We start from the raw sequence: 22,695 nt of genomic DNA on the forward strand, positions 1-22,695 counted from the left end.
GGCTTAACCAAGGGGCGTGGCCACAGCCCCATTCACAAACCCGGGGGCGAGGGGGCAGCCCTGAGGCTGAGACCCCCACATTGGGGCACTGGGGGGATTCTTGGTGCAGAAGGGCACCTACAGGAAAAGGGGGAACTTGGATAGGGGTCCCAGAAGCACTGATGGGTGCCATGGGCTTGGGGAGGGGTCCCCAGAGGCACGGGGGGTATCCACTGGTTGGGGGAGCCATGAGATGGGGTCCCTGAACCCATGGGCTGAGAATGGGATCCACAATGGGGTGGGGGGCACACAGGGGCTTGGGAAGGGCACAGGATGGAGTCCATGGGCTTGGGGAGGCCTTGGGATGGGGTCCCCAATAGCACTGGGATCTGTGGGCTCAAAAAGGCACGGGAAGAGATCCCCAGTGGCACTGGGAGCATCCATAGCCTTGGAGGGTCATGGGATGGTGTCTACTTTAGCACTGGGGGGTTTCAGGGGCTTGGGATGAGGTCCCCCAATGGCCCTGGGGGGTATCCATGGGCTGGGTTGGGCCTTGGCTTGGGGTGCCCAGGGGTACTGGGTGTATTTGTGAGCTTGAGGGGGGCATGGGATGGGGTTCCTGATGGCACTTGGGGGTATCCATGGGTTTGGGAAGGGGTTCCCAGTGGCACTGGGAGTACACTGGGGTTTTTTGGGACTTCCTCAGTATATCATAGCACCCATGGGTGGGGGTCTTTTGGTGCAGGAAGCACCCACGACGTGGGGCAGGGCAGCCCCTTGGATGACACCAGCTCAGGGGGTCACACCAGCACCCTCCCCACCCTGAGAGGGGCCCAGGTTTTAGCACATTAAATATTTAATTGGCAGCAAAGGCACCTGCTGGGCTCATCAGGAGCAATTAAGCCCCCCCCACCTCCACAGCCTGCTCAGCCACCCCAGCAGCACCATCCTGGGGACCCACCACAGGATGGGGGGCTCCCACCTTCCCCTCCCTGCTCTCAGCCCCCCCAAAATGGGGTGGGGGAGAGAGCTGGGAGCCGGGGAGAGCAGAATCCCCCCTCCAGCCTTTCCCCAGCAGGGCCAGGGCACAGGCAGGGAGCCCCTGGGGGTGCAGGGAGACCCCCTGGCACGGCCCCCCATCACTGCAGGGGGGAGATCTTCAGGGGAATCATTATCCGAGATTCCATGGTCCGGATCAGCGGGACTGGGGAAGGAAAGCAGAGACAGGTGAGGGCAGGGGGCTCCCAGCACGGGCAGGGGGTTGCTAAAGCAGGTGGGGGGTCCCCTCACCAGTGTAATAAACATTCTCATCCCAGCCCCTCTTCCTCCAGGCTGCATTCCTCGTCTCCTCCCGGGACTGCAGATCCCTGTAGGCTGTGGGAGAGGATGGGGCTGGCACCCTGAGCCCCCCAGGCCTGGGGGACGCCGGGGGTGACACCCCTTACCCCAGAGGTGATGCACCACGTAGAGCTCCCCGATCTGGGAGAAGAACCCCCCGACTGCCTCCTGGTTCTCCTGGCGGTACTTGATGGCCCGAGCCCTGCAGGCAGCAGGGGACAGTGGGGGGCCTGCCTCGGGGTCTCCCCTTCTCCAGAGGCAGCTTTTCCCACCTTGGATCCCTCCACGCTGGGAAACCAGTGGCTTACCAGTTGTTGCCCCACTCAATCATGGTCCCTGGCTGGAAACAGGGGAGGGAAAATCACTCAGAACCCCCTGCTCACTCAGCTTGGAGTCTCCTCATCCAGGAAGGAGGAATTTGGGGGCTGCCCCCCAAAACCTGGCCTGAAGACCTTCCCTGAGGCACAGGCTGATCCCCACCTTCAGCTTGTAGGTCCTCAGCTCGTAGATGTTTGGTCCCTGGCGGGGCTGGGGCTCGTTCCAGAAGCTGAATTCCAGGAGCAGCTGGTTCCTGCGGGACAGCAGCATCCGGCTCCTCTCCTTGCGGAAATCCAGGTACTCCTGGGGACAGCCCAGCGGGGGGTTCGAGGTGGGGGCCACGGGGACCAGGGTGTGGGGTACAGGGGTCTCACCCCCACCCTGGTGTACCTTGTTCTGCCTGAGCTTGCTCATGCAGTCCATGAGCGCCGGGTACCCGCCCGAGAAGCGCCACAGGTGCACTGCAAAGAGAGTTTTGGGGTGGGAAGAGGAGCAGCACCCCAAAATCCCACCAAAATCTCCACCTTTGGCAGCGCAGCCACTGCCTGCTCTCACCTGCCTGGTCCTGCTCGCCGTACCACGTGTTCCAGTTGCCCACCAGGTCACAGGGGTAGTCAGGGTCCGAGTGGAGCTTGGGCAGCACCTCCTCTCTGTGGAGGCACACAGGGGGGCAGTGGGGTGGGGGGCAGCACCCCAAAACCCTCCCAGTGCCCCTCTTTGCCCTCCCAGGGTTTGCACAAACAGCATCTGGTGCAGTCTGGGAGATGCAGGGAGGGAAACTGAGGCACAGAACAGGGACACAGACCCACCCAGGAGCTCTGCACGAGCCCTCCCACCCCTCTCGCTCCAGACCAGCACCCCAACATCCCGCTGGGACGCTGGGAAGCCTCCTCAGTGTGCTCACGTCAGCTTGTTGTAGGCTTCCAGGCATTCCGGCTTCACATTGTGAACTGCAGGGACAGGAGAGAGGGGCTGGGAAGGGGGAAGGAAGGGGAAGGATCCGAGAGTGGGGGTCCCAGTGAGTGAGGGGTGCACCCCATCCGTGCCTGCCTTCTTCCCGGCAGGAGCACTCACACTGGATCTTGTAGAGGTTGCTGGTCTCCTTCTTGGAGAGGAGGTTGGAATGTGCATCCTTGCGTGGATCCACCTTGTGCACGAAGAGGGAGCGGAACCAGCTGCCCTCGGCATCCCTGGAGTACCCCCTGCAGGACAGCAGGGCAGGGACACACCGGGAATGACCGGCTGGAGGGCGGATCGGGATCCAGAGGCCTCATGGTCCGGCTTCCAGGGAGCCCCAGGGCTTCCCTGGCTTCTGCTCAGTTCACACTGGGAGCCCTGTCCCGGTTCTGGGGTGGGTCTGTGCCCAGTTCCAGTCTGTCCCCCTGAACCAGAGGGGTTTTGGCCATGCTGCCCAACAGAGCAGGGACACTGGTGCAAGGGTGTGGGACAAGGGGGACAACCCCATGAGAGCCCACTCAGCCCCAATGGTCACTCCAGCCACAGTGACCCCTCCACGGGAGGGGAAAGGGACATGGAGCAATGGGGGCATCCCCCCATAGGATCCCTTTACCCAGGGGCTGCTGCAGTGCTGGTGACCCTTCCACGGGCAAGGGGACATGGGGACATGGGTGTAGCCCCACATCTGTCCGCCGGGTTCCCCATCACCCCCGGGGTGGCTCCGGTGCCCCGCAGAAGGTCGGATTGTCCCCAGGGCAGTGGCGGGGGCGGAACGGGGCCGCTCGGCCGCGGGTCCGAGCTGCGGCCAGACCTTTGTCCCCAGCGAGGCAACGACCGTGGGGCCACCGCGGGGGCCGCCCCCGGGTCCGGGGGAGGCTCGGGGGCGAGGGGTGCGGGGTCCCCGCCCGGGGGGATGTGGGGTCCGGGAGGGATGAGGGGTCCCAGGGGAGAATTAGGATAGCGGGGTGCGGGTGTCCTGACACGGAGAGGTGCAGGGTCCGGAGTCCGGGGAGGATGCGGGGTCCAGGAGGGAGCGGGGAGCGGGGGTGCCCTCCCGGGGCGATGCGGGGAGCGGGGGATGCGGGGTCAAGGGTGCGGATCAGGGGTCTCAGAAGAGGGGGGGATACGAGTGTCTCGACCCGGGGGGATGTGGGGTCCGGGGGGAATGGAAGGGCTCAGCGGAGCGGGGTGCGGGTGATGGGAAGAGCGGGGAATCTGGGCTTCAAGGGTTCAGAGGCGGCGTCTCCACCCGGGGGATGCGGGAGCAGGAGGGATGCGGGGCCCAGGGGAGCTGCAGGGTGCAGGGGGGAGGATGCGGGGTGTACCCGCGGGGGAGATGCAGGGAGGACGCAGAGCCCGGGGGAGGATGAGGGGTGCGGGGATGCCGCGGGGGCTCTCAGGAGGGGATGAGACCCCCCCTCGTCCAGGGGTCCCCGCCCGCGCGTCCCCACTCACCGCGCGCCCCGCGGGGCCGCGCCCGCGCCCCCGCCCCGCAGCCGCCGCAGCGCCGCGCTCCCGCCGCGCGCTCCCGCCGCCATCTTCCGCACCGGGGCGGGGCCGCGCGCGGCGCGTGCCCACCGGGCCCCGCCCCCCCGGCGCGGCCCCGCCCCCTCAGAAGCTGGCTTGCAGCAGCGTGATTCTGATTGGCCGCCCGGCCGCGCCTTCGCGCGCCCAGCCACGCCCACCCTCCCCCGCCCGCCGCCGCGACGCCTCATTGGATGGCGGCTCGGGGGCGGTGCCCGCGGGTCCGGCGGCGCTCGGCAGCCAATCAGAAGAGGCGGATGGAGAGGCCGGTGGCTGATTGGTCCCGATGTCTCGCTCCGGCGGGGGCTGCGGCGCAGCGCCAGGGAGGCGGGGCTTCCTCGGGCTCCGCCCTGTAGGGGCGGGGTCAGAACGGGCGTGTCCGCTCAGCCCGGGGCGTGGCCGGGGCGTGGCCGGGGCGTGGCCGGGTCTCACCTGCAGGCGGGGGCTCGGGGGATCCCCGCGGTCCCCCCGGCGTGTCCCCGGCCCTGGGGGAACATCCGGCCGGGGGCTCCTCCTGCGCTTCGGGAACCTGAGGGAGGGCACAGGCAGCGCTGCTCCGGCCGGACCCGCGATGTCCCCAGACCCCCCCTCTGCCCATAGCCCCTTCTGCCCACAGCCCCTCTCTGCCCCATTGCCCCTTCTCTCTGCATCAGAGCCCCCACACTAGGCCGATAGCCCCCCTCTGTCCCACAGCTCCTCCTGCCCCATAGCCCCCCCGCTCTGCCCCATAACCCTCCTCACCGCACAGATCTGCACCACAATCACCCCAGCACTTGCCCCCCCCAGATTTCCCCCATCCAGCAGGGTTCCAGTTCCTCCCCCCGCGCCCCCTCCCAGCAGATCTCACCTCGCTGTGGGGCAGTGGAGGGACTGGGGGGCCCCCGAGCCCCTCATCTGGGGAGTGGGTGGGCAATGGGAGAGTGGGAAGATCCGCATCCCGGGGTTCCCGGAGTGTCTGCTGGGAGAGGGAACGGGGGGAGCTGAGAAGCGGGAAGAAAACAGGAGTTAAAGGGTTAACTGCCCTCAGCACCCCGCCAAACGCTCTACGACTCCCTCCCCAAAATCTCCAACCCCCTCCTGCCGCCTGGGATCCCCCAAACCCCTCGAAAGCCAGGCCTTCTCCGCGCCCCCCACGGACCCCCGGTGCCCCCGTACCGCACTCACCCGGGAAGGGGCGATGCCCCCCGGCGCAGGGCACAGACCCAGGCGTGCAGCTCCTCGGGGGTCTCAGCTCCCAGGCAGTACGTCCGCATCCCGGGATGTTCAGCCTGGGAACGGGAGATCCGTGGTAGGCAGGGCTCAGCTGTCCGGGTCCCGTTCCCCCCACCCCGGAGCCAGGGCTGACCGTGAAGAGGAACTGGGGGGCTCGGGGGGCGCGGGGGGCGGCGGGCAGGATGCGGATCTCGTAGCCGGGCAGGGGGAGGCCGCCCCGCACTTGCTGCTCGCTGCTGTCTGGGGGGCAGAGGAAGGTCACAATGGGGCACCCCGACATCTCCAGTGCCATCAGAGGGATGCCAGACACCTCCCCCGAGTCCCATCGATGCCCCCAAACCTCCCGGGCGCCCCACACCTTAGAACTTCACCAAGGAACTCTTCAAGCCCCCAGGGAGCTTCAGTGCCCCACAGACCCCCCCAATCCTGCCGGAACCCCTGATCCATCCAGATACCCCAGGAACCCCCAGTTCTCCAGAAATCCCCGATCCCGGGGGATCCCTGAATACCCCAGACACACCCAAATTCCTCAAGGATCCTTGATCCCACTTGGACCCCTGTCCGCCCCAGGGACCTCCAAAACCCCAGAGACCCCCCAATCCACCAGGACTCTTGGTCTCCAGACCCCTGCCCCCCTCACCCCGGTAGTAGTAGAGGCAGAGATCCACCAGCACAAACCAGCGGCGCTTCCAGAGCCGCAGCCCCGAGCTGTCCTGAGAGACAGAGTGGGGGGAAGGGGGCTGAGCCCCTCTGCCCATCCCCATACGGGACCTTCTGCTGCCCCAGACCCCTCAATCCCTCCCGATCCCCCAAACTCCTCACCCGCAAGGACTCCCTGCCATGCCGGACCCCAAACCCCATAACGCCCCGGCACTCTCTTCCATCCCAGACCCCATAACCACCCCACACTGCCCGGTCCGACCAAGCGTCTCTGATCTCCCCAAACCCCATAACCCTCCCTCACCCAATTCCCTCTGATTTCCTCCCCACCCCAGCACCGTATCCACACCCATTACACCCCCTGACACTCCAGACCCTCCCCACTGCCCTAGGTCCCCCCAAACCCCACAAACCCCCAGAATCCCGCACCTCAAACCCCATACAGCCCCCGAACCCCCTCTGCAGCCCTCCCCGCGCCCCCCGCCTCACCTGCTTGTGCAACCAGCCCTGCATGGCGGGGGGGGTGCGGGTGTCCCTCCGCAGCGCCTGCTTCCCCTTCCCAAAGGCGTGGACCCTCGGCACGGGCCGGCAGGGCTGGCCAGGGGGGTCACCCATGGCGAGGGGCCAAGGAAGAGCCCCCCCAGCACCCCTACAGCCCCCCAGGGTGTCTATCAGCCCTCCTACCCCAATTTATCTTTGTACTCCACAACGCCCCCACAGCTGCCCAGAGCTTCCCTCTTGTGCCCCATAAATCCCTGTGGAGTCTTGGGGTCCCAGTGCTCCATACGTCCCGCTCGAGCTCCCTCGGGTGCACCGGGGTCCCCAAAACCCCCACAACCCCCCATACCTCCCCGCCGTGGTTCCCCAGGTTCCCCCTCATGTCCCCCACCCCCTTCGCCCACCTGGGTGCCGGGGCCAGCGGGGGCGGGGTCCCGGCGGGCGGGGTCGTCGCTTTCTGCCATGGGGGGTCCTGCGGGGGCAGCGGGGGGCCGGGGGGACCCCGTCAATGTCCCCATTGTCCCCGCCAGGACAGAGGCCCCGTTCTTCCCGCTGCGGGGGCGGGGGCCGCTCCCGGACGCCTGGGTCCCCCCGGGGGTGTCGGGGGGGTTTCTCGGCTCCCGCTGGTCCCTTCCCCCTCCTGCTCCTGCCGGACTAAGGTCTGCCCCGTCGCCTTGTGCTGGTCCCAGTTTCTGTCCCAGTAACCCCGGACTGGTCCCGGTTCCTGTCCCGTTACTCCGTGCTGATCCCAGTTCTCGTCTCGTTATCCCCATGAAGATCCCAGTTTCCATCCCAGTATCCCTCAACCCCTCCGTCCTAATTCCCACCCCGTAATCCCCGTGCTGGTCCCAGCTCCCGTCGCAGTGACCCTGAACTGGTCCCAGTCCCTCCATTAACCCCGTGCTGGACTCAGTTTCCGTCCCAGTCACTCTGAGCGGTCCCAGTTTCTGTTTCGTTCACCCGCGCTCGTTCCAGTTCCCACACACGTTATCCCACACCGATCGAGGTCGCGGTTCCGTCCCCTTGCCCTGGTGACGGGTCCCATTATCCCAGTGACGATCCCAGTTCCATTACCGCCGCTGGTTCTGCTCCCAGCCCGGTCCCGTGTCCCGGTATCGGTGCCAGTCCCGTCCCGCTGCTCCGCGCTGCTCCCAGCCGCACTCTCAGTCCTGGTCCCAGTCCTGGTCCCAGTCCCGGTCTCGGTCCCAGTCCCAGTCCCAGTCCAAGCCACACTCCCGGTCCCAGCCGCACTCCGTCCCGATCCCGGTCCCAGCCGAACTCCCAGTCCCAGTCCCGGTCCCAGTCTCAGTCCCAGTCCCAGCCGCACTCTCAGTCCTGGTCCCAGCCGCACTCCCGGTCCCAGTCCTGGTCCCAGTCCCGGTCTCGGTCCCAGTCCCAGTCCAAGACACACTCCCGGTCCCAGCCGAACTCTCAGTCCCAGTCCCGGTCCCAGTCTCAGTCCCAGTCCCAGCAGCACTCCCAGTCCCGGTCCCGGTCCCAGTCCCAGTCCCAGTTCCAGCCGCACTCCCGGTCCCAGTCCTGGTCCCAGTCCCAGTCCCAGCCGCACTCCCGGTCCCAGTCCCAGTCCCAGCCGCACTCCCGGTCCCGGTCCCGGTCCCAGTCCCAGTCCCAGTTCCAGCCGCACTCCCAGTCCCAGTCCCGGTCCCAGTCTCAGTCCCAGTCCCGCCGCACTCCCGGTCCCGGTACTGGTCCCAGTCCCAGTCCTGCCCCGTGTCTCCGCCCGCCCCGGGCGCTGGTCCCAGTATCTGCCCCCACCCACGAGCCCGGACACCGGGTTCCCCCGGGCCCGAGTGGGTCCCCTCGCCCCGGCAGCCACCGAGGGGGCAGCGCCCCGTGTCCCGCGTCACCCAGGGAACCGCGTCCTGCGGGGACACCCACGGCACTGGGGCCACGCGTGACACGGGGGCAGCCCACGGCAGCGGGCACACCGCACGGACCTCACGGACTCACAAACGCCGCACATCTCAGGGATCGCTGACACCCCCAGATCCCTGACACCCCACGGACTCTGCACACCCCCAGATCCCTGACACCCCACGGACTCCTGACACTTCATGGACCCCAGACATCCCGGGGAGTCCGGACTCCCCACGGACCGCCCGGAGACGCTGGACACCCCGCGGACCCTGGCGCCTCACGGACCCCGGACACGCCAGGAACCCCACACCCTCCCGTGTCCCCGTGTCCCCGTGTCCCCACACCGGCGCCCGCCCCCTCTCGCCCTCACCCCTGCAGCGCGCTCCGCCCGCCGCCAGGGGGCGACACCACCACGCCCCATCGCTTCCTCACACTTCTCCTAATAGCCCCGCCCCACCCCGCCCCTTCCTATGATTGGCGTCCCGTTTACCCAATCACAGCCCCTTCTCCTCCCGCCTCTCCAGCACGGCCATTTCTATTGGCCGCGGGGCGCGGCGCGGCCAATGGCGCGGCGGGGGGGCGGGGCCAGGCCGCCATGGCGCCGCCGCCGCGCTGACCGCGCCGCGCCGCCATGGCCGGGGCCATCGCGTCCCGCATGAGCTTCAGCTCCCTCAAGCGCAAGCAGCCCAAGACCTTCACCGTGCGCATCGCCACCATGGACGCCGAGATGGAGTTCAGCTGCGAGGTGACGGCCCGCGCGGGCGCGGGGGTCCCGCTGAGGGGGACGGGCCCCCCCAAACACGCCCAGAGCCCCTGAGGGGCCCGGACCCCCCCAGCCCCTTCCCGGGGCTGCCCCGGGCCAGCAGCGGCACAGCCGTGTTTTGGTTATAAATCAGCGTTATCCCGGTGTGATTTTGGTTATAATTCGGCATTTCTTTGGTTGTAATTCACTCTTACTTTGGTTATGAATCGGTGTCATTTGGCTTTACTTTGGTCAGAACTTGGCTTTGCTTTGGTTGTAATTCAGTGTTATTGTGTATGTAATTCAGTTGTATCCTGGTTATAGTTTGGCTTTATTTTGGTTATAGTTAATCTTTATTATGTGTGTAATTCAGCATTGTTTTGGTCATAAATTAGCTTTTTTTCTGGGTATAATTTGGCTTTATCCTGGATACAATTTGGCATTATTCTGGTTTTAATTCAGCTTATACTTTAGTTGTAATTCAGCTTTATTCTGGCAATAGTTCATCTTCGCTCCAGGTGTGATTTAGCTTTATTTGGGTTATAATTTGTCTTCATTCCTGTTATAATTCGGTCTCATTCTGGGTACAATTTGGCATTATTGTGGTTATAATTCATCCTATACTTTGGCTACAATTCAGCTTCATTCTGGGTATAATTCAGTTTTATCCTGGTTATAATTCAGCTTTATTCTCATTCCAATCCAGCTTCATTTGGGCTCTGATCCAGTGCTATCCTGCCATCCCAGCCCAAGCCACCACTGCCCTGTGGCTGTCACAGGGCTTGAGGAATCTCAGTGTCAAGGCTTGAATCCATTAGGAATCCAAGTCCCAAGTGCTCCACAAACATCCAAGGACAGAGTTTTGGCACTTTCCTGAGCTCTTAGCTCACCATGAGGATGAGGGATGCTCCAGGGGGTTGGGCCTGGATTTTCTGTGATAATTTCCCTTTTTGGGGCCCTTGGAACTTGTAAAACATTCTCCCAGGGCGTTGCTGCCAAACCCAGGGATCTGCTCTGCTTGTTCAGCTGAGCCAGAGGGGTTGGCCACACAAACATTAAAATCCCACTCCAAACTCCTCATTTAATAGTTTTTATTTCATTAGCCTGACCCAAACCCTGACAGAATGCCCAGTGCCCATCAGCCAAGTGCTGTTTGCCAGCACCAATTTCCTTGCTCTGGAAATCTCCTCTCAGCTCTGAAAAACTTCCTGCTTTTCCTAGGAATTAAGGATTTGCTCTGGGCAGCCGTGTGAGCTTCCCACTTCCAGCAGAGTGTGAATGTCCTGGCTCTTCTTTTCCTGGTTTCCCTGCAGCAATGGGTGATGATGGAAAGTAAATAATTGTTAATTCCCGTGGTGTGGTCGGGTGTCATTTCCCTCTGGGATCGGGGTGGGGAGGGATGTTTGTGCACTGGTGCTCCTGTGGGATTTGACTGTGGAACTGATACATCTCCAGCTGACTTTTCTGGGAGGTTCCTGCCAAAAAGAACTTGTTGCTGCAGAGAGACTTTTGCAGCTGGAAGGAGCCCAGGAGCTGCGAGTGTGGCCCTGCCGAGGCTCCTGGGTCGTGTTGGAGCTGGTGCTGGGGGATGCAGAGGGAATTCAGGTCTCCTCCTTCAGCATGGATGGATGGATGGATGGATGGATGGATGGATGGATGGATGGATGGATGGATGGGGCTGTTTAACACCTTGCAGTTGAGGAGTGAGTTTTCATGGAGTCATGGAATGGTTTGTGTGGGATTGGACATTAAAGCTCATCCTGTGTCACCTTCTGCCATGGGCAGGGACACCTTCCACCATCCCAGGCTGCTCCAAGCCCTGTCCAGCCTGGCCTTGGGCACTGCCAGGGATCCAGGGGCAGCCACAGCTGCTCTGGGCCTGCCCACCCTCCCAGGGAACAATTCCTTCCCAATATCCCATCCAGCCCTGCCCTCTGGCAGTGGGAGCCATTCCCTGTGTCCTGTCCCACCATCCCTTGTCCCCAGTCCCTCTCCAGCTCTCCTGGAGCCCCTTTAGGCCCTGAGCTCTCCCTGGATCCTTTTCTTTCCCAAATGAGCACCCCCAGCTGTCCCAGCCTGGCTCCAGAGCAGAGGGGCTCCAGCCCTTGGAGCATCTCCGTGACCTCCTGGGCTTGCTCCAAGCCCAGGGCAGCCCAGCTTGGGGTGTGAGTTTTATCCAGGCTCCATCTGAGCAGTCCAGGTCCCTGGCTGGATCTCTGTTTTTGTGCTGTTTTTGTGTTGCACTTGGGAGTCTCTGGGAAAAGCTTGTTTTGCTGACTGTGCAGGAACATCTGTGGACAGAGGGATCAGACACGCCTCGAGTTGCTGGGGTTGGGATGTGGCCCAGGGAAGGGCTTGGCTTACTCTACACCCACAGCAAGACCTGGAGTCAGGATTGGACATTGTGCCCTCCTGAGAGTCGATTTTTGGGAAAGACCATGCTCCTCCCTGGAGGAATCTGGGCCCTATCCCAAGGTTTGCCAGGAGAAGAGCAAGCAGCACTGTTTACCCAGCTGTTTGTGTGCTTTGAGGTGTCTTTGGCCAGCAAGGAGAGCTGGAGGCTGGGAGAGGGAAATCTGCCTCACAAACACTTGAGAGGGTCAGTGGAAGGAGGTGCAGTGGGAATCCTGTGGTTTTTGTGGTTTTGTGGCCTGTGAGTGGCACCTCATGCTGACAGGGTCAGAGAGCTGCTGATCTGTTGGATGTCTGGAGTTGATCTTCCATGATCCCTGGTGGTTCCTCCCAGCTCAGGATATTCCATGATTCCATGACCCAGCCACTTCTTTCTCAGTGCTAATTTTTCAGTCTGCTCCCTAGAAATCCCCAGCTGTGCATTTTAAGGGATTAAACCTGCTTTACATCTGTTTATTCTGCAGTTGATGTCTCTAAATTGAGCCTAAATCTAAAATAATTCCTAGAAATGAAATCTTAATCTTTCTAACACGGTGATGGAAATTAATAACCACAGCTGGGGTTTCACTTTAAAGACTTAATTTTTTTGGGGGGGAAATCTTGGAGGCACGAAGCGAGTGTCTTCCTTTTGTTACTTCCATCTCAGGTTTGAGCTGTACCTAATTAATTGATAACATCTGGAGGAAGGGTAGACATTTGCATAGCTCTTGAATCCCTGTGCTAAAGCAACCCCAGCTGCCTTACCTTCCTGAGAGCCTTGGATAGCCATGTGGGAGCCTCTTCCCTGGGAGGGTGGGGAGGCCCCTGAATCCCTGGAGTATCCAAGGCCAGGCTGGATGGGGCTTGGAGCAGCCTGGGATAGTGGAAGATATCCCTGTCCTTGGCAGGGAGGTGGAACAAGATAGACTTTAAGGTCCCTTCCAACCCAAACCATTCCATGAGTTATTCAGGAATGGAAACCCCAAGGTATTTTTGAGTGCACATCCAAAGCACTGTTTATCCCACTTCTCTGGTGGGATGGCAGAGGTGTGGTGCAGCTGGTGTCAGGTTGGTCTGTCCCTCTCTCTTGTGTGTTCCCTGGCTGATGGGAGAGCCCCTCCATCTGTCCTTTGGCCTCGTGGGTGTCTCTGCCAGTTTCTCCCCCTTGCAGGGATGATCACTCCATCAAGGTGCAGCTCACTGCCCAGCTGCTTCCCAAACTTAGTCCCTTGGCATCTTACAAAGGGATGGGAAAGCTTTACAGGCAGCCTGGAGAAACAGCTCAAGTGTTCAAGCAGCAAGAAGAGGCAGGTTCATTCTGCTGTATTTGCTGCTCTGAACATGCATCCTGTTATTGCTTCAGTGCTTAAGCTGCTCCTCTCTGTCCAGAGGATAATCCTGGTTGGAAGGGATCTTTATTTTAGCCCAGTGCCCCACTCAGTGCAGAGCCAGTTGGATGAGGTTGGATGTAAAGCCCTTGTAAGTGGGAGAGTCCTGATTTTGGCCACGTGCATCCGAGTGCTGTCCCTTTGTCACCAGACACAGGGACTTGTGTAGCTGAGCTGCAAAGCTCATCCTCTGGAACAGGAGCAACTGAGGATTTGGTGGTGGAAATCTGGGTGGAAATGAGTTTTTGAGGAAGAGCTGGTGCAGTAAATCCGAGCTGAGTTTTGAGCTGTGTCCAGTCAGTGCACCAAAATAAAAAGGCAGGAGGAGGAAATCAGGGAGTGGAATGTGCTTGGCTTCTTTCTGCATTGCAGGATACTTGGAATGGGATTTATAAAGATCCACACATTCCCAATTTCAGGCAGCAGGGTGCTGGTAGGGACAGTGACCTCTTGATGCTGCAAAGCTTCTGTGAGTGGACACAAGCTTAACAGGAAAAGACCAGTCTGTGTACAGGAGCAGCTGTTTAAAAAAGCTGAGAGAAATAATCCCCCTCAGTTACAACATGATCCCCAATAAATTGTTGGGATACCAGCTGTCAAGTCAATGTTTGGTTCCTCCCTGTGCCCATGTGTCTTGGTCTTGTGCCAGCACTCAGGAGCTTGTGCTGCTCTCTGAATCTGAGACACAGCAGGTAAGGGCTGTTTCCTCTTTCATGTCTTGGAGGGGTTTATGCCCCAAAAGCTCAGAATTTCTGATTCACACATTGGGACATTTGGGAGTTGGTATTTTAGAGGTGTCTTGCTTGATGCAGTTCATTCCCCTAAGTTGTGCTTGTGACTTATGGACATGGATCCTCTTTGGCCTTGGTGCCTCACCCTGCACCTGGAAAGTTCTCTGGATCCCCTGCTCCCATCCCAGCCTCTTCCAAGCCAGCTGGAAACTCCTGTTACTTCTCTCCAAAGACTGTTCAAAACTGCTGTCAATCCCCAGACTCTGTTAATTAATCCAGAGATGTGTTGATGCAGAGGGGAAGGAGGGAGGGCATTTGGGACAGTAAATCTTTTCTCTTTTGGTGTGTAGACTCCAGTTTTGATGCTCTTTAATACCTCTTTCTTTTTTTCTTTGTACAGGCAGTGTCTTTCAAGTAGGTGGTTTTTGAAATTAAAGGTACTTGAACAGGGAAGCAGCCCTGGGAATAATCTCCTTGAAGCTGGGAGGCAACACTGATAGGGAATTGTTGGAATCCTGAGGCCAGGGAGTTTTAAACTTTCTGTGCTTTCTGACACTGACCCTCAAAAGAACACTGCTTTTGATTTCAGGCCTTCAAGAAGGCTTCCAGATTTGAGTGGAGTTAGAATCACTGGTATGCAATTACAATAGAAGTGTGTAATTTCACATGGTGAAGGGTTTTGAATTTGGAGTTTTAGAATATAGTAGTAGGTATGGGACAAGATGGAGGTTCTTGGGCATTGTCTCTTTCTTCCTTCTTGTTCCTTCTTCATGATTTCAGGCAGCAGTTTTTGGATTGGATAGTTGGTGCTGCACTGTAGGTCACAGGTGTTTGGTTATTGGGTCAAAAGTATAAATAATATAGATGTTAGCTTTTAATTGGATAGTTAGGCTTTAAAATACCTTGTAACTAGCTAAATTCACCTCAGTTTTCTCACTTTTGGCTTGATAGCTAGAAGTGCTGAAGAACTCTCTGTACTTCAGCTAAGTTTTAATAAACAACCTAGTCCCAAACAAGAAATCTGTCTCTTGAGCATTCAATCCTGACTCTGAGTGAAGGCAGAAGGAAAAAGCAAAGCACTAAGAGGGAATCACACAGCCCTGGGATTGGGAAGAGAGGCATTTAAGCTGGCATCACCCCGAGGTGAGCTGCTGCTGCCCCTCCAGCCTGGCTGAGCTGTCTGGAGCAGGTCAGGCCAGCTGAAACACCCCGTGCCCATCAGCAATCAGCTCCTGCAGGGAGGGAGGGCTGGGGCTGTCCCTGCCTGGGGCTGTCCCTGCCTGGGGCTGTCCCTCCTGGGGCTGTCCCTCCTGGGGCTGTCCCTCCTGGGGCAGTGTTGTGCTGCACGTGTGTAAGTGCAGCACAGAGACAACTCTGGTCAATGTTACAGCTCTGTGCATCCTCAGCAGAGTTCCCTGCAGGATCCAAATTCTCCTTTCATCCTCTTGGAGCTTCTTGCTCTGCACTGAGCTGCTGCTTTACCCTGTAACTCTTCTGTTTGAGCCCAGCTTACAGGGTGAGGTGAGGCTTTGGGCCATGGAATCATGGAATGATTTGGGTTGAAAGGGACCTTAAAGTTCATCAGTTCCATCTTCTGCCATGGGCAGGGACAACTTCCACTCTCCCAGGCTGCTGCAAGCCCCTTCCAGCCTGGCCTTGGGCACTGCCAGGAATCCAGGGGCAGCCACAGCTTCAATCTGTGCTTACAGGGAACAATTCCTGCCCAGTATCCCACCCAGCCCTGCCCTCCGGCAGTGGGAGCCATTCCCTGTGTCCTGTCCCTCCATCCCTTGTCCCCAGTCCCTCTCCAGCTCTCCTGGAGCCCCTTCAGGCCCTGGCAGGGGCTCTGAGCTCTCCCTGGAGCCTTCTCTTCTCCAGGTGAGCACCCCCAGCTCTCCCAGCCTGGCTCCAGAGCAGAGGGACTCCAGCCCCTGGAGCATCTCCGTGGCCTCCTCTGGACCCTCTCCAGCAGTTCCAGATCCTCCCTATGCCTGGCCCCAGATCTGGAGGCAGCTCTGCAGGGGTGTCACCTGGGCAGGGCAGAGGGCACATTGTCCCCAGCTGTTGTCCCTGCCTGTCCCCAAGCTGTGTCTGCTCCCAGGCTCCTGTTCTCAGCGTTCCCACTGCAGCCCTGTCTGGGGCAGACACCACGGAACGTGCTTGGCTGCACCATCTGCATCCTCACGCCTGGGCGCCTCCTTGGCCTCCTCGGTGGTTAACAGAAATAGGTTTTAATTAAAAGCTCATTATCGAGTTGTCATGTAGCATTAGTAAATAAAAATAACTTTTACGGCCCTGTCTTGTGACTCAGTAAGTGGCAATTGAAAATATTTGACATCAAGTTATTTAAAACAAAATTGACGAATATTACATTTTTGATTCCCTGTTTGCTCCAAATGGGCTTTAAATCTAAATAAATTGTTGGCTGTGGCACTGTGGTTATCATTCAAGTCCAGAAGGAGAAATAAGTGTGGTCTGCAGTCTCAAAATCATCTCCATTTCAGTTGTAAACTGTTGTGCCTGGGTGATTTGGGCATCTCCTGTGGGACGGGGGTTTGCAATAGCTACAGGCTACATCCAATTTCTCATTCCCAGCTGGTTAGTGGAAGGATGCTCTGCTCAGGCCCCGCTCTCCCTTCTGCCCTCTCCATCCCTGTTTCAGTGGTGTTGTTAAAATTTGATTCTAAACAAGAATAACTTCACTCAGAGCACTTTTTCCTGGTGCTTGTTCCCTTTTTCCCAGCAGTCCTTTGGCTGTTGTGTCACAGTAGGGGCTCTTGCCTCTCTTTGCATCCTTAGCACAGATCTAACACCTAATAAAATTATCTGCAAAGCAAAAAACCATTTTCTGTGTTATTTACGGGTAAATTGGTGCAGTAAAGTACTCTGTAAATGTGAGTCATTTCTGCAAGGTCGTGCGTTAACCTCCTGCCGTGGGTGGGGTGTGCAGGGACTGCTGCTCTGGGTTTCCCTGGGAAGCAGCCGAGCCTTGGTGACTCTGCCCTTATTACCCACCCTGATCCCAGCAAGAGCTGAAGCTCCAGGGGTTTGTGTTTGTGATGAGCAGAAAGTGAGATCTTCATCTGTACCCCCTGAGCAGAGTCAGGCTGTGTCCCCTGGAGTTTGGGCACCTCCCTGTTGTCCCAGCAAGCCTTTTGTGTAAGGAACCTAAATATTAAACTGAACCCATCCCTCTTGCCTCCCTTTTACCACATTTGACATTGTTGGAAGAAAAGCATCAGCCTGACAATGTTTTGGGAATCTTTTTTCTGTGCAGACTCCTCGCTCAACCCTCTCCATGCAGAATTGTTGTATCCCCTTGTCCCTTGCTGCCCATTTTTTATAATTGTGGACTGTCCTGAGTTGGAAGGGACCCACAAAGATCGAGTCCCACTCCTGTCCCTGCACAGACACCCCAACACTCCCAGCCTGTCCATCCCTGGCAGCTCCTGGAGCTCTGGCAGCCTCGGGGCTGTGCCCATTCCCTGGGGAGCCTGGGCAGTGCCAGCACCTCTGGGGGAGGGAAGAACCTTTCCCTGAGCTCCAGCCTGAGCCTGGGCAGTGCCAGCACCTCTGGGGAGGGAAGAACCTTTCCCTGAGCTCCCACCTAAACATCCTGACAGCACCATTCCTTGGCTTGCCCCCCTCCTTGTCATCCCCTGATGAGGGGACCAGACAACCCTTCTGCTCATTTTTGGAGCTGCTTTATCGAGTCGGGAGCTTTGGAGCAGTTGTGAAACCTGACAGAGAGGTTATGCTCCGAAATAAATCGTGCAGTTGACTGCGAGTTGGAAATGACTCCCGGTGCAGGTTAATAAATAATGCAAACCCTGTTAATAGATGCCAAATGTGCCGTCTCAGCCAGAGAAAAAGATGATGCCAATAATCTGGACTGGAAATACTCCGTTCTAGCCACTGGCTGCAGAGTTTTAAGTGTTTAGTGCTGTTAATTTAAAATGCTTTGCTGATAGATTGTAACTGCTCTGTACTTAGTAAAGAACAACAAACAGCTCGGTGGAGTAAAAGCCTGTTTACAAAGCACCTCATTCCCGTGTCCCTTCCACGACTCCTGAACTCCTGCAGCCACTCGTGCTGTGCTCCTGCTAATGGGAAAGGAGCTGCAAATGTCAGAGGTGATGCCTGCAGCACAGGGAGGGTGCTGGAGTGACGCATCCCGCTCGCTCCTGACGGTCACATTGAGGTTATCATGATGGAGCTTTGTTACAGCATCATGCCAGCCACCCCAGCATACGGCTCAGAAGGTATTTTTCTGCTCTGAGCTTCTTAGCTTTGTTTTCAGGAGCTCAGAATGGCTTTTAAAATCATCTTTGTGCTTCAGGTGTCACTTGAGTGCCGTGCAGGGGATGGTGTGATGGACACAGGGTGGATGGGAACAGCCAGCCTGTCCTGGCTCTGCTCCAGGCTCTGTAGACAGCAGCTCTGTCCATCCCCTCATGCCCACGAAGGGCTTTTATTTTAGTAGTTTACAACCACAGAATGTGGCAGTTAATGATACAAGTGAAGTGTAAAGTATGGGTGAGGAGGGCTGAGGTCCTGGATGTCTGTAAAGTGGTTGGAGTTCAGCTGTCAAAAGATGCCACTTGAATGCAGATCGTTATTTTAAGTACCGAGGTGTGGAGGGAAATCATGTCTGTTGGAATAAAGGTGGCTGCTGATCATTGATAAATTTAATGAAGGTAATTCAGCGCAGTTGGGGAGGATCTGTGCTCTGTTATGGCTGGAGCCTTGAGCATTGTGCAGGAATGTTAAATGTCTATTCCTGCCACCACAGAAACTCGTGGTGACAAAGCGCTGGTGTAAAATGCAGCAGCAGAAGCCTCCATTAAAACACAGTCCCTTAAAGGGGGGCTTGTAAAAAAAGGAGAGAGAGTTTTTAATGCAGGAGGAATGGTTTTAAACTAAGAGGGGAGAGATTTAGGTTAGGTGTCAGGGAGAAGCCCAGCTGTGAGGCCCTGGCACAGGCTGCCCCTGGATCCCTGGAAGTGTCCAAGGCCAGGCTGGACAGCTTGAGATAGTGTGATAGCTTGATAGATAGGTGTCCAGGTCCATGGCAGGGGGTGGACCTGGATAATCTTTAAGGTCTCTTACCACCTAAACCATTCCAAATTCCCATCACCAAGTTAAAAATGCAGTGGTAAAAACTGCAGAAAGCTCCTGCTTTAATCCTCAGTGCTGCTCTTCCAAACAAACTGGTGGTTTGTGTTTTGAGAGGAAACCTTTGGGTCCTGTCAGTTGTTGAGCACGGTTTGGGTATAGCTGAGGTGGTTCTGTGAGGAGTCACAGCCGGTGGAAATTCCAGGTTTAACACACTCATCCCATGGGATGTGGAGCAATGTCCCGGCGCTGCCAGAAGCAGGAGCCTGTCCTGGGAGGGTTTGGTGCAGGCACCTTCTCTGTGGTTTTAGGGAAGGAAAAACAGCCCATAATGCTTTATACAAAGCAGTTTAGTGAAGAAATAGCCTTTTGCTGGCAGCCTGCTTTTATGTGCCTGCAAAAACGGTACCAAATAGCTCTTTTAATGGGCCTCACTCTGTTTTGTCTGAGCCCTTGAATTAACCTCCCACTTAAAATCATAGTCAGGAAAAGATCTTCTGCAGTCTGAGCCATCCTGTGCCGAGCTGGAGCCCATCCCGGGGGCTGGAGGATAGTGAAATGTGTGAAATTAGGGGGGGTTATAATTACAGCACTGCCAAACTTGCTGCTCCTGGCGTTTTGACCCCGAGGTGTTGACAGCGCCCGATCCGAATGGCGGCGGGCGCTCCGGGGGTGGTGTTTTTGGGGAAGGTGCTGTCGGCTTTGTCCTATTCCGGGACTGTGAGCGGGTGTGTCTGAGCTCTCTGGGAAGGGGGAGAGCAGAGCCGGAGTCATGGCTGGAAGGCAGAGCCTGGCTGTGCCCACAAGGCGGCAGTGGGGGACAGCGGAGCGCTCATTCCGTGTGTCCAGGTGGCACCAGGGTGGTGACAAGAGAGCGCAAGGGCTTTGGAGTAATGGCCGTATGTCTCGGTCCAGCAATTGTTTTCAGCTTGCAGATGGAAAGCCAAAGTGGCTTTGGCAGATTAGATTCGTGTGGTTTATGTCCCTCTTCACCTCTCTGCCTCCCAACACCTCCCGGTTTTATGAGCAAACTTCAGTAGCATCATGGATGCAGGACACAGTCCTTGAGCAACCAATTTTCTCTGCTCCTTGGCTGCTTTTGCCAACATTTTTAGAAAAAAATGCAGTTTGACTCTATCAAAATGTGCTCCCAGAGAACTGCTGACTTCAGTGGTAATGATGGGGATTTTGGAGCTCTTTTTCCCTTCTCTCCGTGCAGGGTCAATGGCTCTGGATGCACATGCCCCGTGCAGGGGTTGTGTCACTGCTGATTTTGTGGCTCCTGTCTCTGAGCTGTGCTCATGGTGGTGCTTGTGCAGGGCTTCCTGCACCTGTAGGGAGACACATTAAAACCACCAAGGGGCAGTTCAAAGGGATTTTTATTCCCTGCTGGCAACAGACAGGAGCCTAAACCTGAGCTCAACAAGAGCCTAAATGAGCCTTTAGTTTCCCAGGGCAAGAAACAGGAGCTTTACAGTGTCATTTTTTGGAAGAGGGGGGAAATCACATCTCAGTTTCCTACTGAGGGAGGAGCTGGTGATCTGCAGATGAGATCAGATGGAAGGAGATAACGTGTGCCTTCTTGGGGTGTTTTCATGTCTGTGCCAGATGCATTCACAGAATGGTTAAAGCTGACCTTGGGAGGTGAAAACGGTGCATTTGGTTGAACAGAGAGAAGTTCTGAAATCCATCTTTATAACTCTGCCTCCTGTTTGCTGTCTGGCAGGTGAAGTGGAAAGGGAAGGACCTGTTTGATCTGGTGTGCAGGACACTGGGACTGCGGGAAACCTGGTTCTTCGGGCTGCAGTACACCATCAAGGACACCGTGGCTTGGCTCAAAATGGACAAGAAGGTTGGAACCAAAGTTCACCAAATCCCAGAATGGTTTGGGTTGGAAGGGACCCTGAAGCTCACCTTGTCCCAAGCCCTTGCCATGGACAGGGATATTTCCCTTGAGAGGTTGTGTGGGATGACAAAGGAGAATGTCCTTTCTTCTTTCTTTGAATGCCTGAGGTTGTGTGATGGGTGAACTGGGATGGATGAACTTAAATCCCATCTCTGTGGCATCTGGGGGTGTCAGACTGGTAAAAGCTGGCAGAGATGTCCCATCCCAGCATCTGTGCCCACTGAATCCCCTGGAGACATTTTGGGACACGGCCATGCTGGGGTGCTGCACTTCAGGGTGGCTGCAAAGCAAATGAAACCTAAAACTCTCTCCTCTGTGCCCCTGGACACAAAACCATCAGCTGAAAAGTGGAGTTGCCTCTTGTTTTGTTGTTGAGAAATACAGAGAGCTTGGGAGGAAGAAAACCAGAGTGAAAAGGAGATGGCGGTAAGGGAGGAAATGCTTCTCAAATCTGTGAGGAGTGAGTTTTGGAGGTGTCAGATGTGGCTCTGTTCACATCTAAAGGTTGTGACACTGCAGCCAGATGGTCATGGACACTGAGGGAGGTCTCACCTCTCAGGCTGAGGTTTTAAACCAGCATTTAACTGGGCAGTACCAGGGCAAGGTGGTAAGAAACACCACTGAAATAAATTCAGTGCAGGGAAACAAGGAGAAAGTCGGGTGGTGGCGCAGCAGGATCCAACATCACTCCTCAATATCAGGAGAGGCAACGAGCATGTGGCAGATCAGGATCAGCCTTCACTGTCTCATTTCTCATGCTGTTTGTTTCAGCCTTTTTTTGTTCCTTTGCATCATTAGGAGTGTCAGAAATGTTTGTTTTCTTTTTTTAACTACGGTGTCTGAACTATTTAGGTCTGTTCTAGATGTCTAAAAGTGTCTGACAGAAGATGTGCTGATCTGAACAGAAGGGAGCTGGGTCTTATCTTGAAGAAACCAAATGGCTTTTGTATCCCACAGGTCCTGGATCATGATGTCCCCACAGAGGAGCCCAAAACCTTTCACTTCCTGGCCAAATTTTATCCTGAGAATGCAGAGGAGGAATTGGTCCAGGAAATCACCCAGCACTTGTTCTTCCTGCAGGTAAGAGTCAATATTCTGCTATCCAGGGTCAGAGAGCTGGTCAGCAGAGTGTGCTCCACATCCTTATGTTCACACCTCTCCAAAGGGACTTGTCTTCAGCAACAAAAACTTCCTGAAATAGGTGAAGGATGGTTTTTGTGGAGGAAGCAGTCTGCCCAGACTGGCAGACCTCTGAACTGGCAGTCAGGAATGATGAAGTCATCCATAATATCCATGGGTGGTGGCTCAGGGACATGGCTCTGTCAGCCAAGGGCTCATGTCCCTCTGCAGGGTGTGGGATGAGCTGTGCTGAGGGGTGGCAGCTGCCTTTGGACATGATGGCATCATGTGTGGAGCAGAGAGCAGCCAGCCTGTTCCCAGGCTGCACAGCAGAGCTCCCCTCCTCACTAACCAGCCTTCAGGTGACTGGAGCAGAAGAACATCCCAGCAGCTCAGCTCTCTGATGGAAAAACAGGGGAGAAGGGGAAACCTCAGAGTCTCACCTGCCCCAGGAACTCCTGCCCTTCATTGAAGCATTTGGAAACTGTGGTGGACACGTTCTGGTTGGGTTTTCTAATTTAAATTACTCTACAAAACTTTGTGTCCTGAAAAATCAGTTCAGTGATGATGTGGCAATGCTGCATGGCTAGTAACAGGGAGCTGCTATCACAGGAGCTCTCTTTCAGGGGCATGATCAATTTTCTGCCACAGAATCCATTTTCTGACACTTTTTCCTCAGAAGAGTTGTGTCAAGCATGGTTACATGGAATAGAGCCCTCCTAGTGAGACCTCTGGGTACACACTGGGATGTTTCAGCTGCTCTCTGGCTCTTCATTTGAAGGTAAATTACAAAAATTTTAAAAAGTTACTCATTCTACATTACTTACCCCACAGTCAGGACAGCCTGGATTTGGGAATATCTGTAGCCTGCAGGGTGTCCTGCCCTTCCCAAGTGAGCTCACCAGCCTCTTGAGGCTCCTCACTTTTCCAAAGTCCATC

General features: G+C 56.9%; 2 protein-coding genes across 9 annotated transcripts in view; one reads left to right on the forward strand and one right to left on the reverse strand.

The window, feature by feature from the left end:
• Positions 1–259: 259 nt before the first annotated feature.
• Positions 260–7,679, reverse strand: NIPSNAP1 (nipsnap homolog 1). 4 transcript variants are annotated; one of them, XM_056504736.1, is made up of 18 exons: positions 7,561–7,679; positions 6,891–6,958; positions 6,478–6,582; positions 5,969–6,041; positions 5,462–5,564; positions 5,281–5,384; positions 4,964–5,096; positions 4,549–4,645; positions 4,048–4,466; positions 2,710–2,837; positions 2,540–2,585; positions 2,191–2,285; positions 2,026–2,096; positions 1,798–1,938; positions 1,626–1,657; positions 1,425–1,519; positions 1,270–1,353; positions 260–1,183 (listed from the first exon to the last, which is right to left on the reverse strand). In XM_056504736.1, the coding sequence occupies exons 2-18, from the start codon at positions 6,948–6,950 to the stop codon at positions 1,119–1,121; spliced, it is 1,851 nt and encodes a 616-aa protein (XP_056360711.1). In that variant the 5' UTR covers positions 6,951–6,958; positions 7,561–7,679; the 3' UTR covers positions 260–1,118. The 4 variants fall into 4 exon arrangements, with proteins under 4 accessions (XP_056360711.1, XP_056360714.1, XP_056360712.1 ...); XM_056504739.1 differs by having other exon boundaries at positions 4,964–5,071; positions 5,462–5,568; XM_056504737.1 differs by having other exon boundaries at positions 4,964–5,074; positions 5,462–5,568.
• A 1,250-nt stretch (positions 7,680–8,929) lies between these two features.
• Positions 8,930–22,695, forward strand: part of NF2 (NF2, moesin-ezrin-radixin like (MERLIN) tumor suppressor) — a 45,554-nt gene continuing 31,788 nt past the window's right edge. For 4 of the 5 annotated variants that reach the window (XM_056504387.1, XM_056504386.1, XM_056504384.1 and 1 more), the window contains exons 1-3: positions 8,941–9,109; positions 20,458–20,583; positions 21,595–21,717. In XM_056504387.1, coding sequence (XP_056360362.1) covers positions 8,996–9,109; positions 20,458–20,583; positions 21,595–21,717 — 363 coding nt within the window. In that variant the 5' untranslated portion in view covers positions 8,941–8,995. Of the gene's footprint in view, positions 9,110–20,457; positions 20,584–21,594; positions 21,718–22,695 lie in introns of all 5 variants that reach the window. The other variant, XM_056504385.1, reaches the window with a different exon arrangement.

This window comes from Oenanthe melanoleuca, chromosome 15 (genome assembly GCF_029582105.1).
Source record: "Oenanthe melanoleuca isolate GR-GAL-2019-014 chromosome 15, OMel1.0, whole genome shotgun sequence".
Classification (NCBI taxonomy): Eukaryota; Metazoa; Chordata; class Aves; order Passeriformes; family Muscicapidae; genus Oenanthe; species Oenanthe melanoleuca.

Coding starts and splice junctions, on each gene's coding strand:
- NIPSNAP1 (XM_056504736.1), bottom strand. CDS start 6,950: ATGGCAGAAAGCGACGACCCCGCCCGCCGGGACCCCGCCCCCGCTGGC. Junction 6,583..6,890: donor CCGCTGGCCCCGGCACCCAG/GTGGGCGAAGGG, acceptor CCCCCTGGCCAG/CCCTGCCGGCCCGTGCCGAG. Junction 6,042..6,477: donor AGGGCTGGTTGCACAAGCAG/GTGAGGCGGGGG, acceptor TCTGTCTCTCAG/GACAGCTCGGGGCTGCGGCT.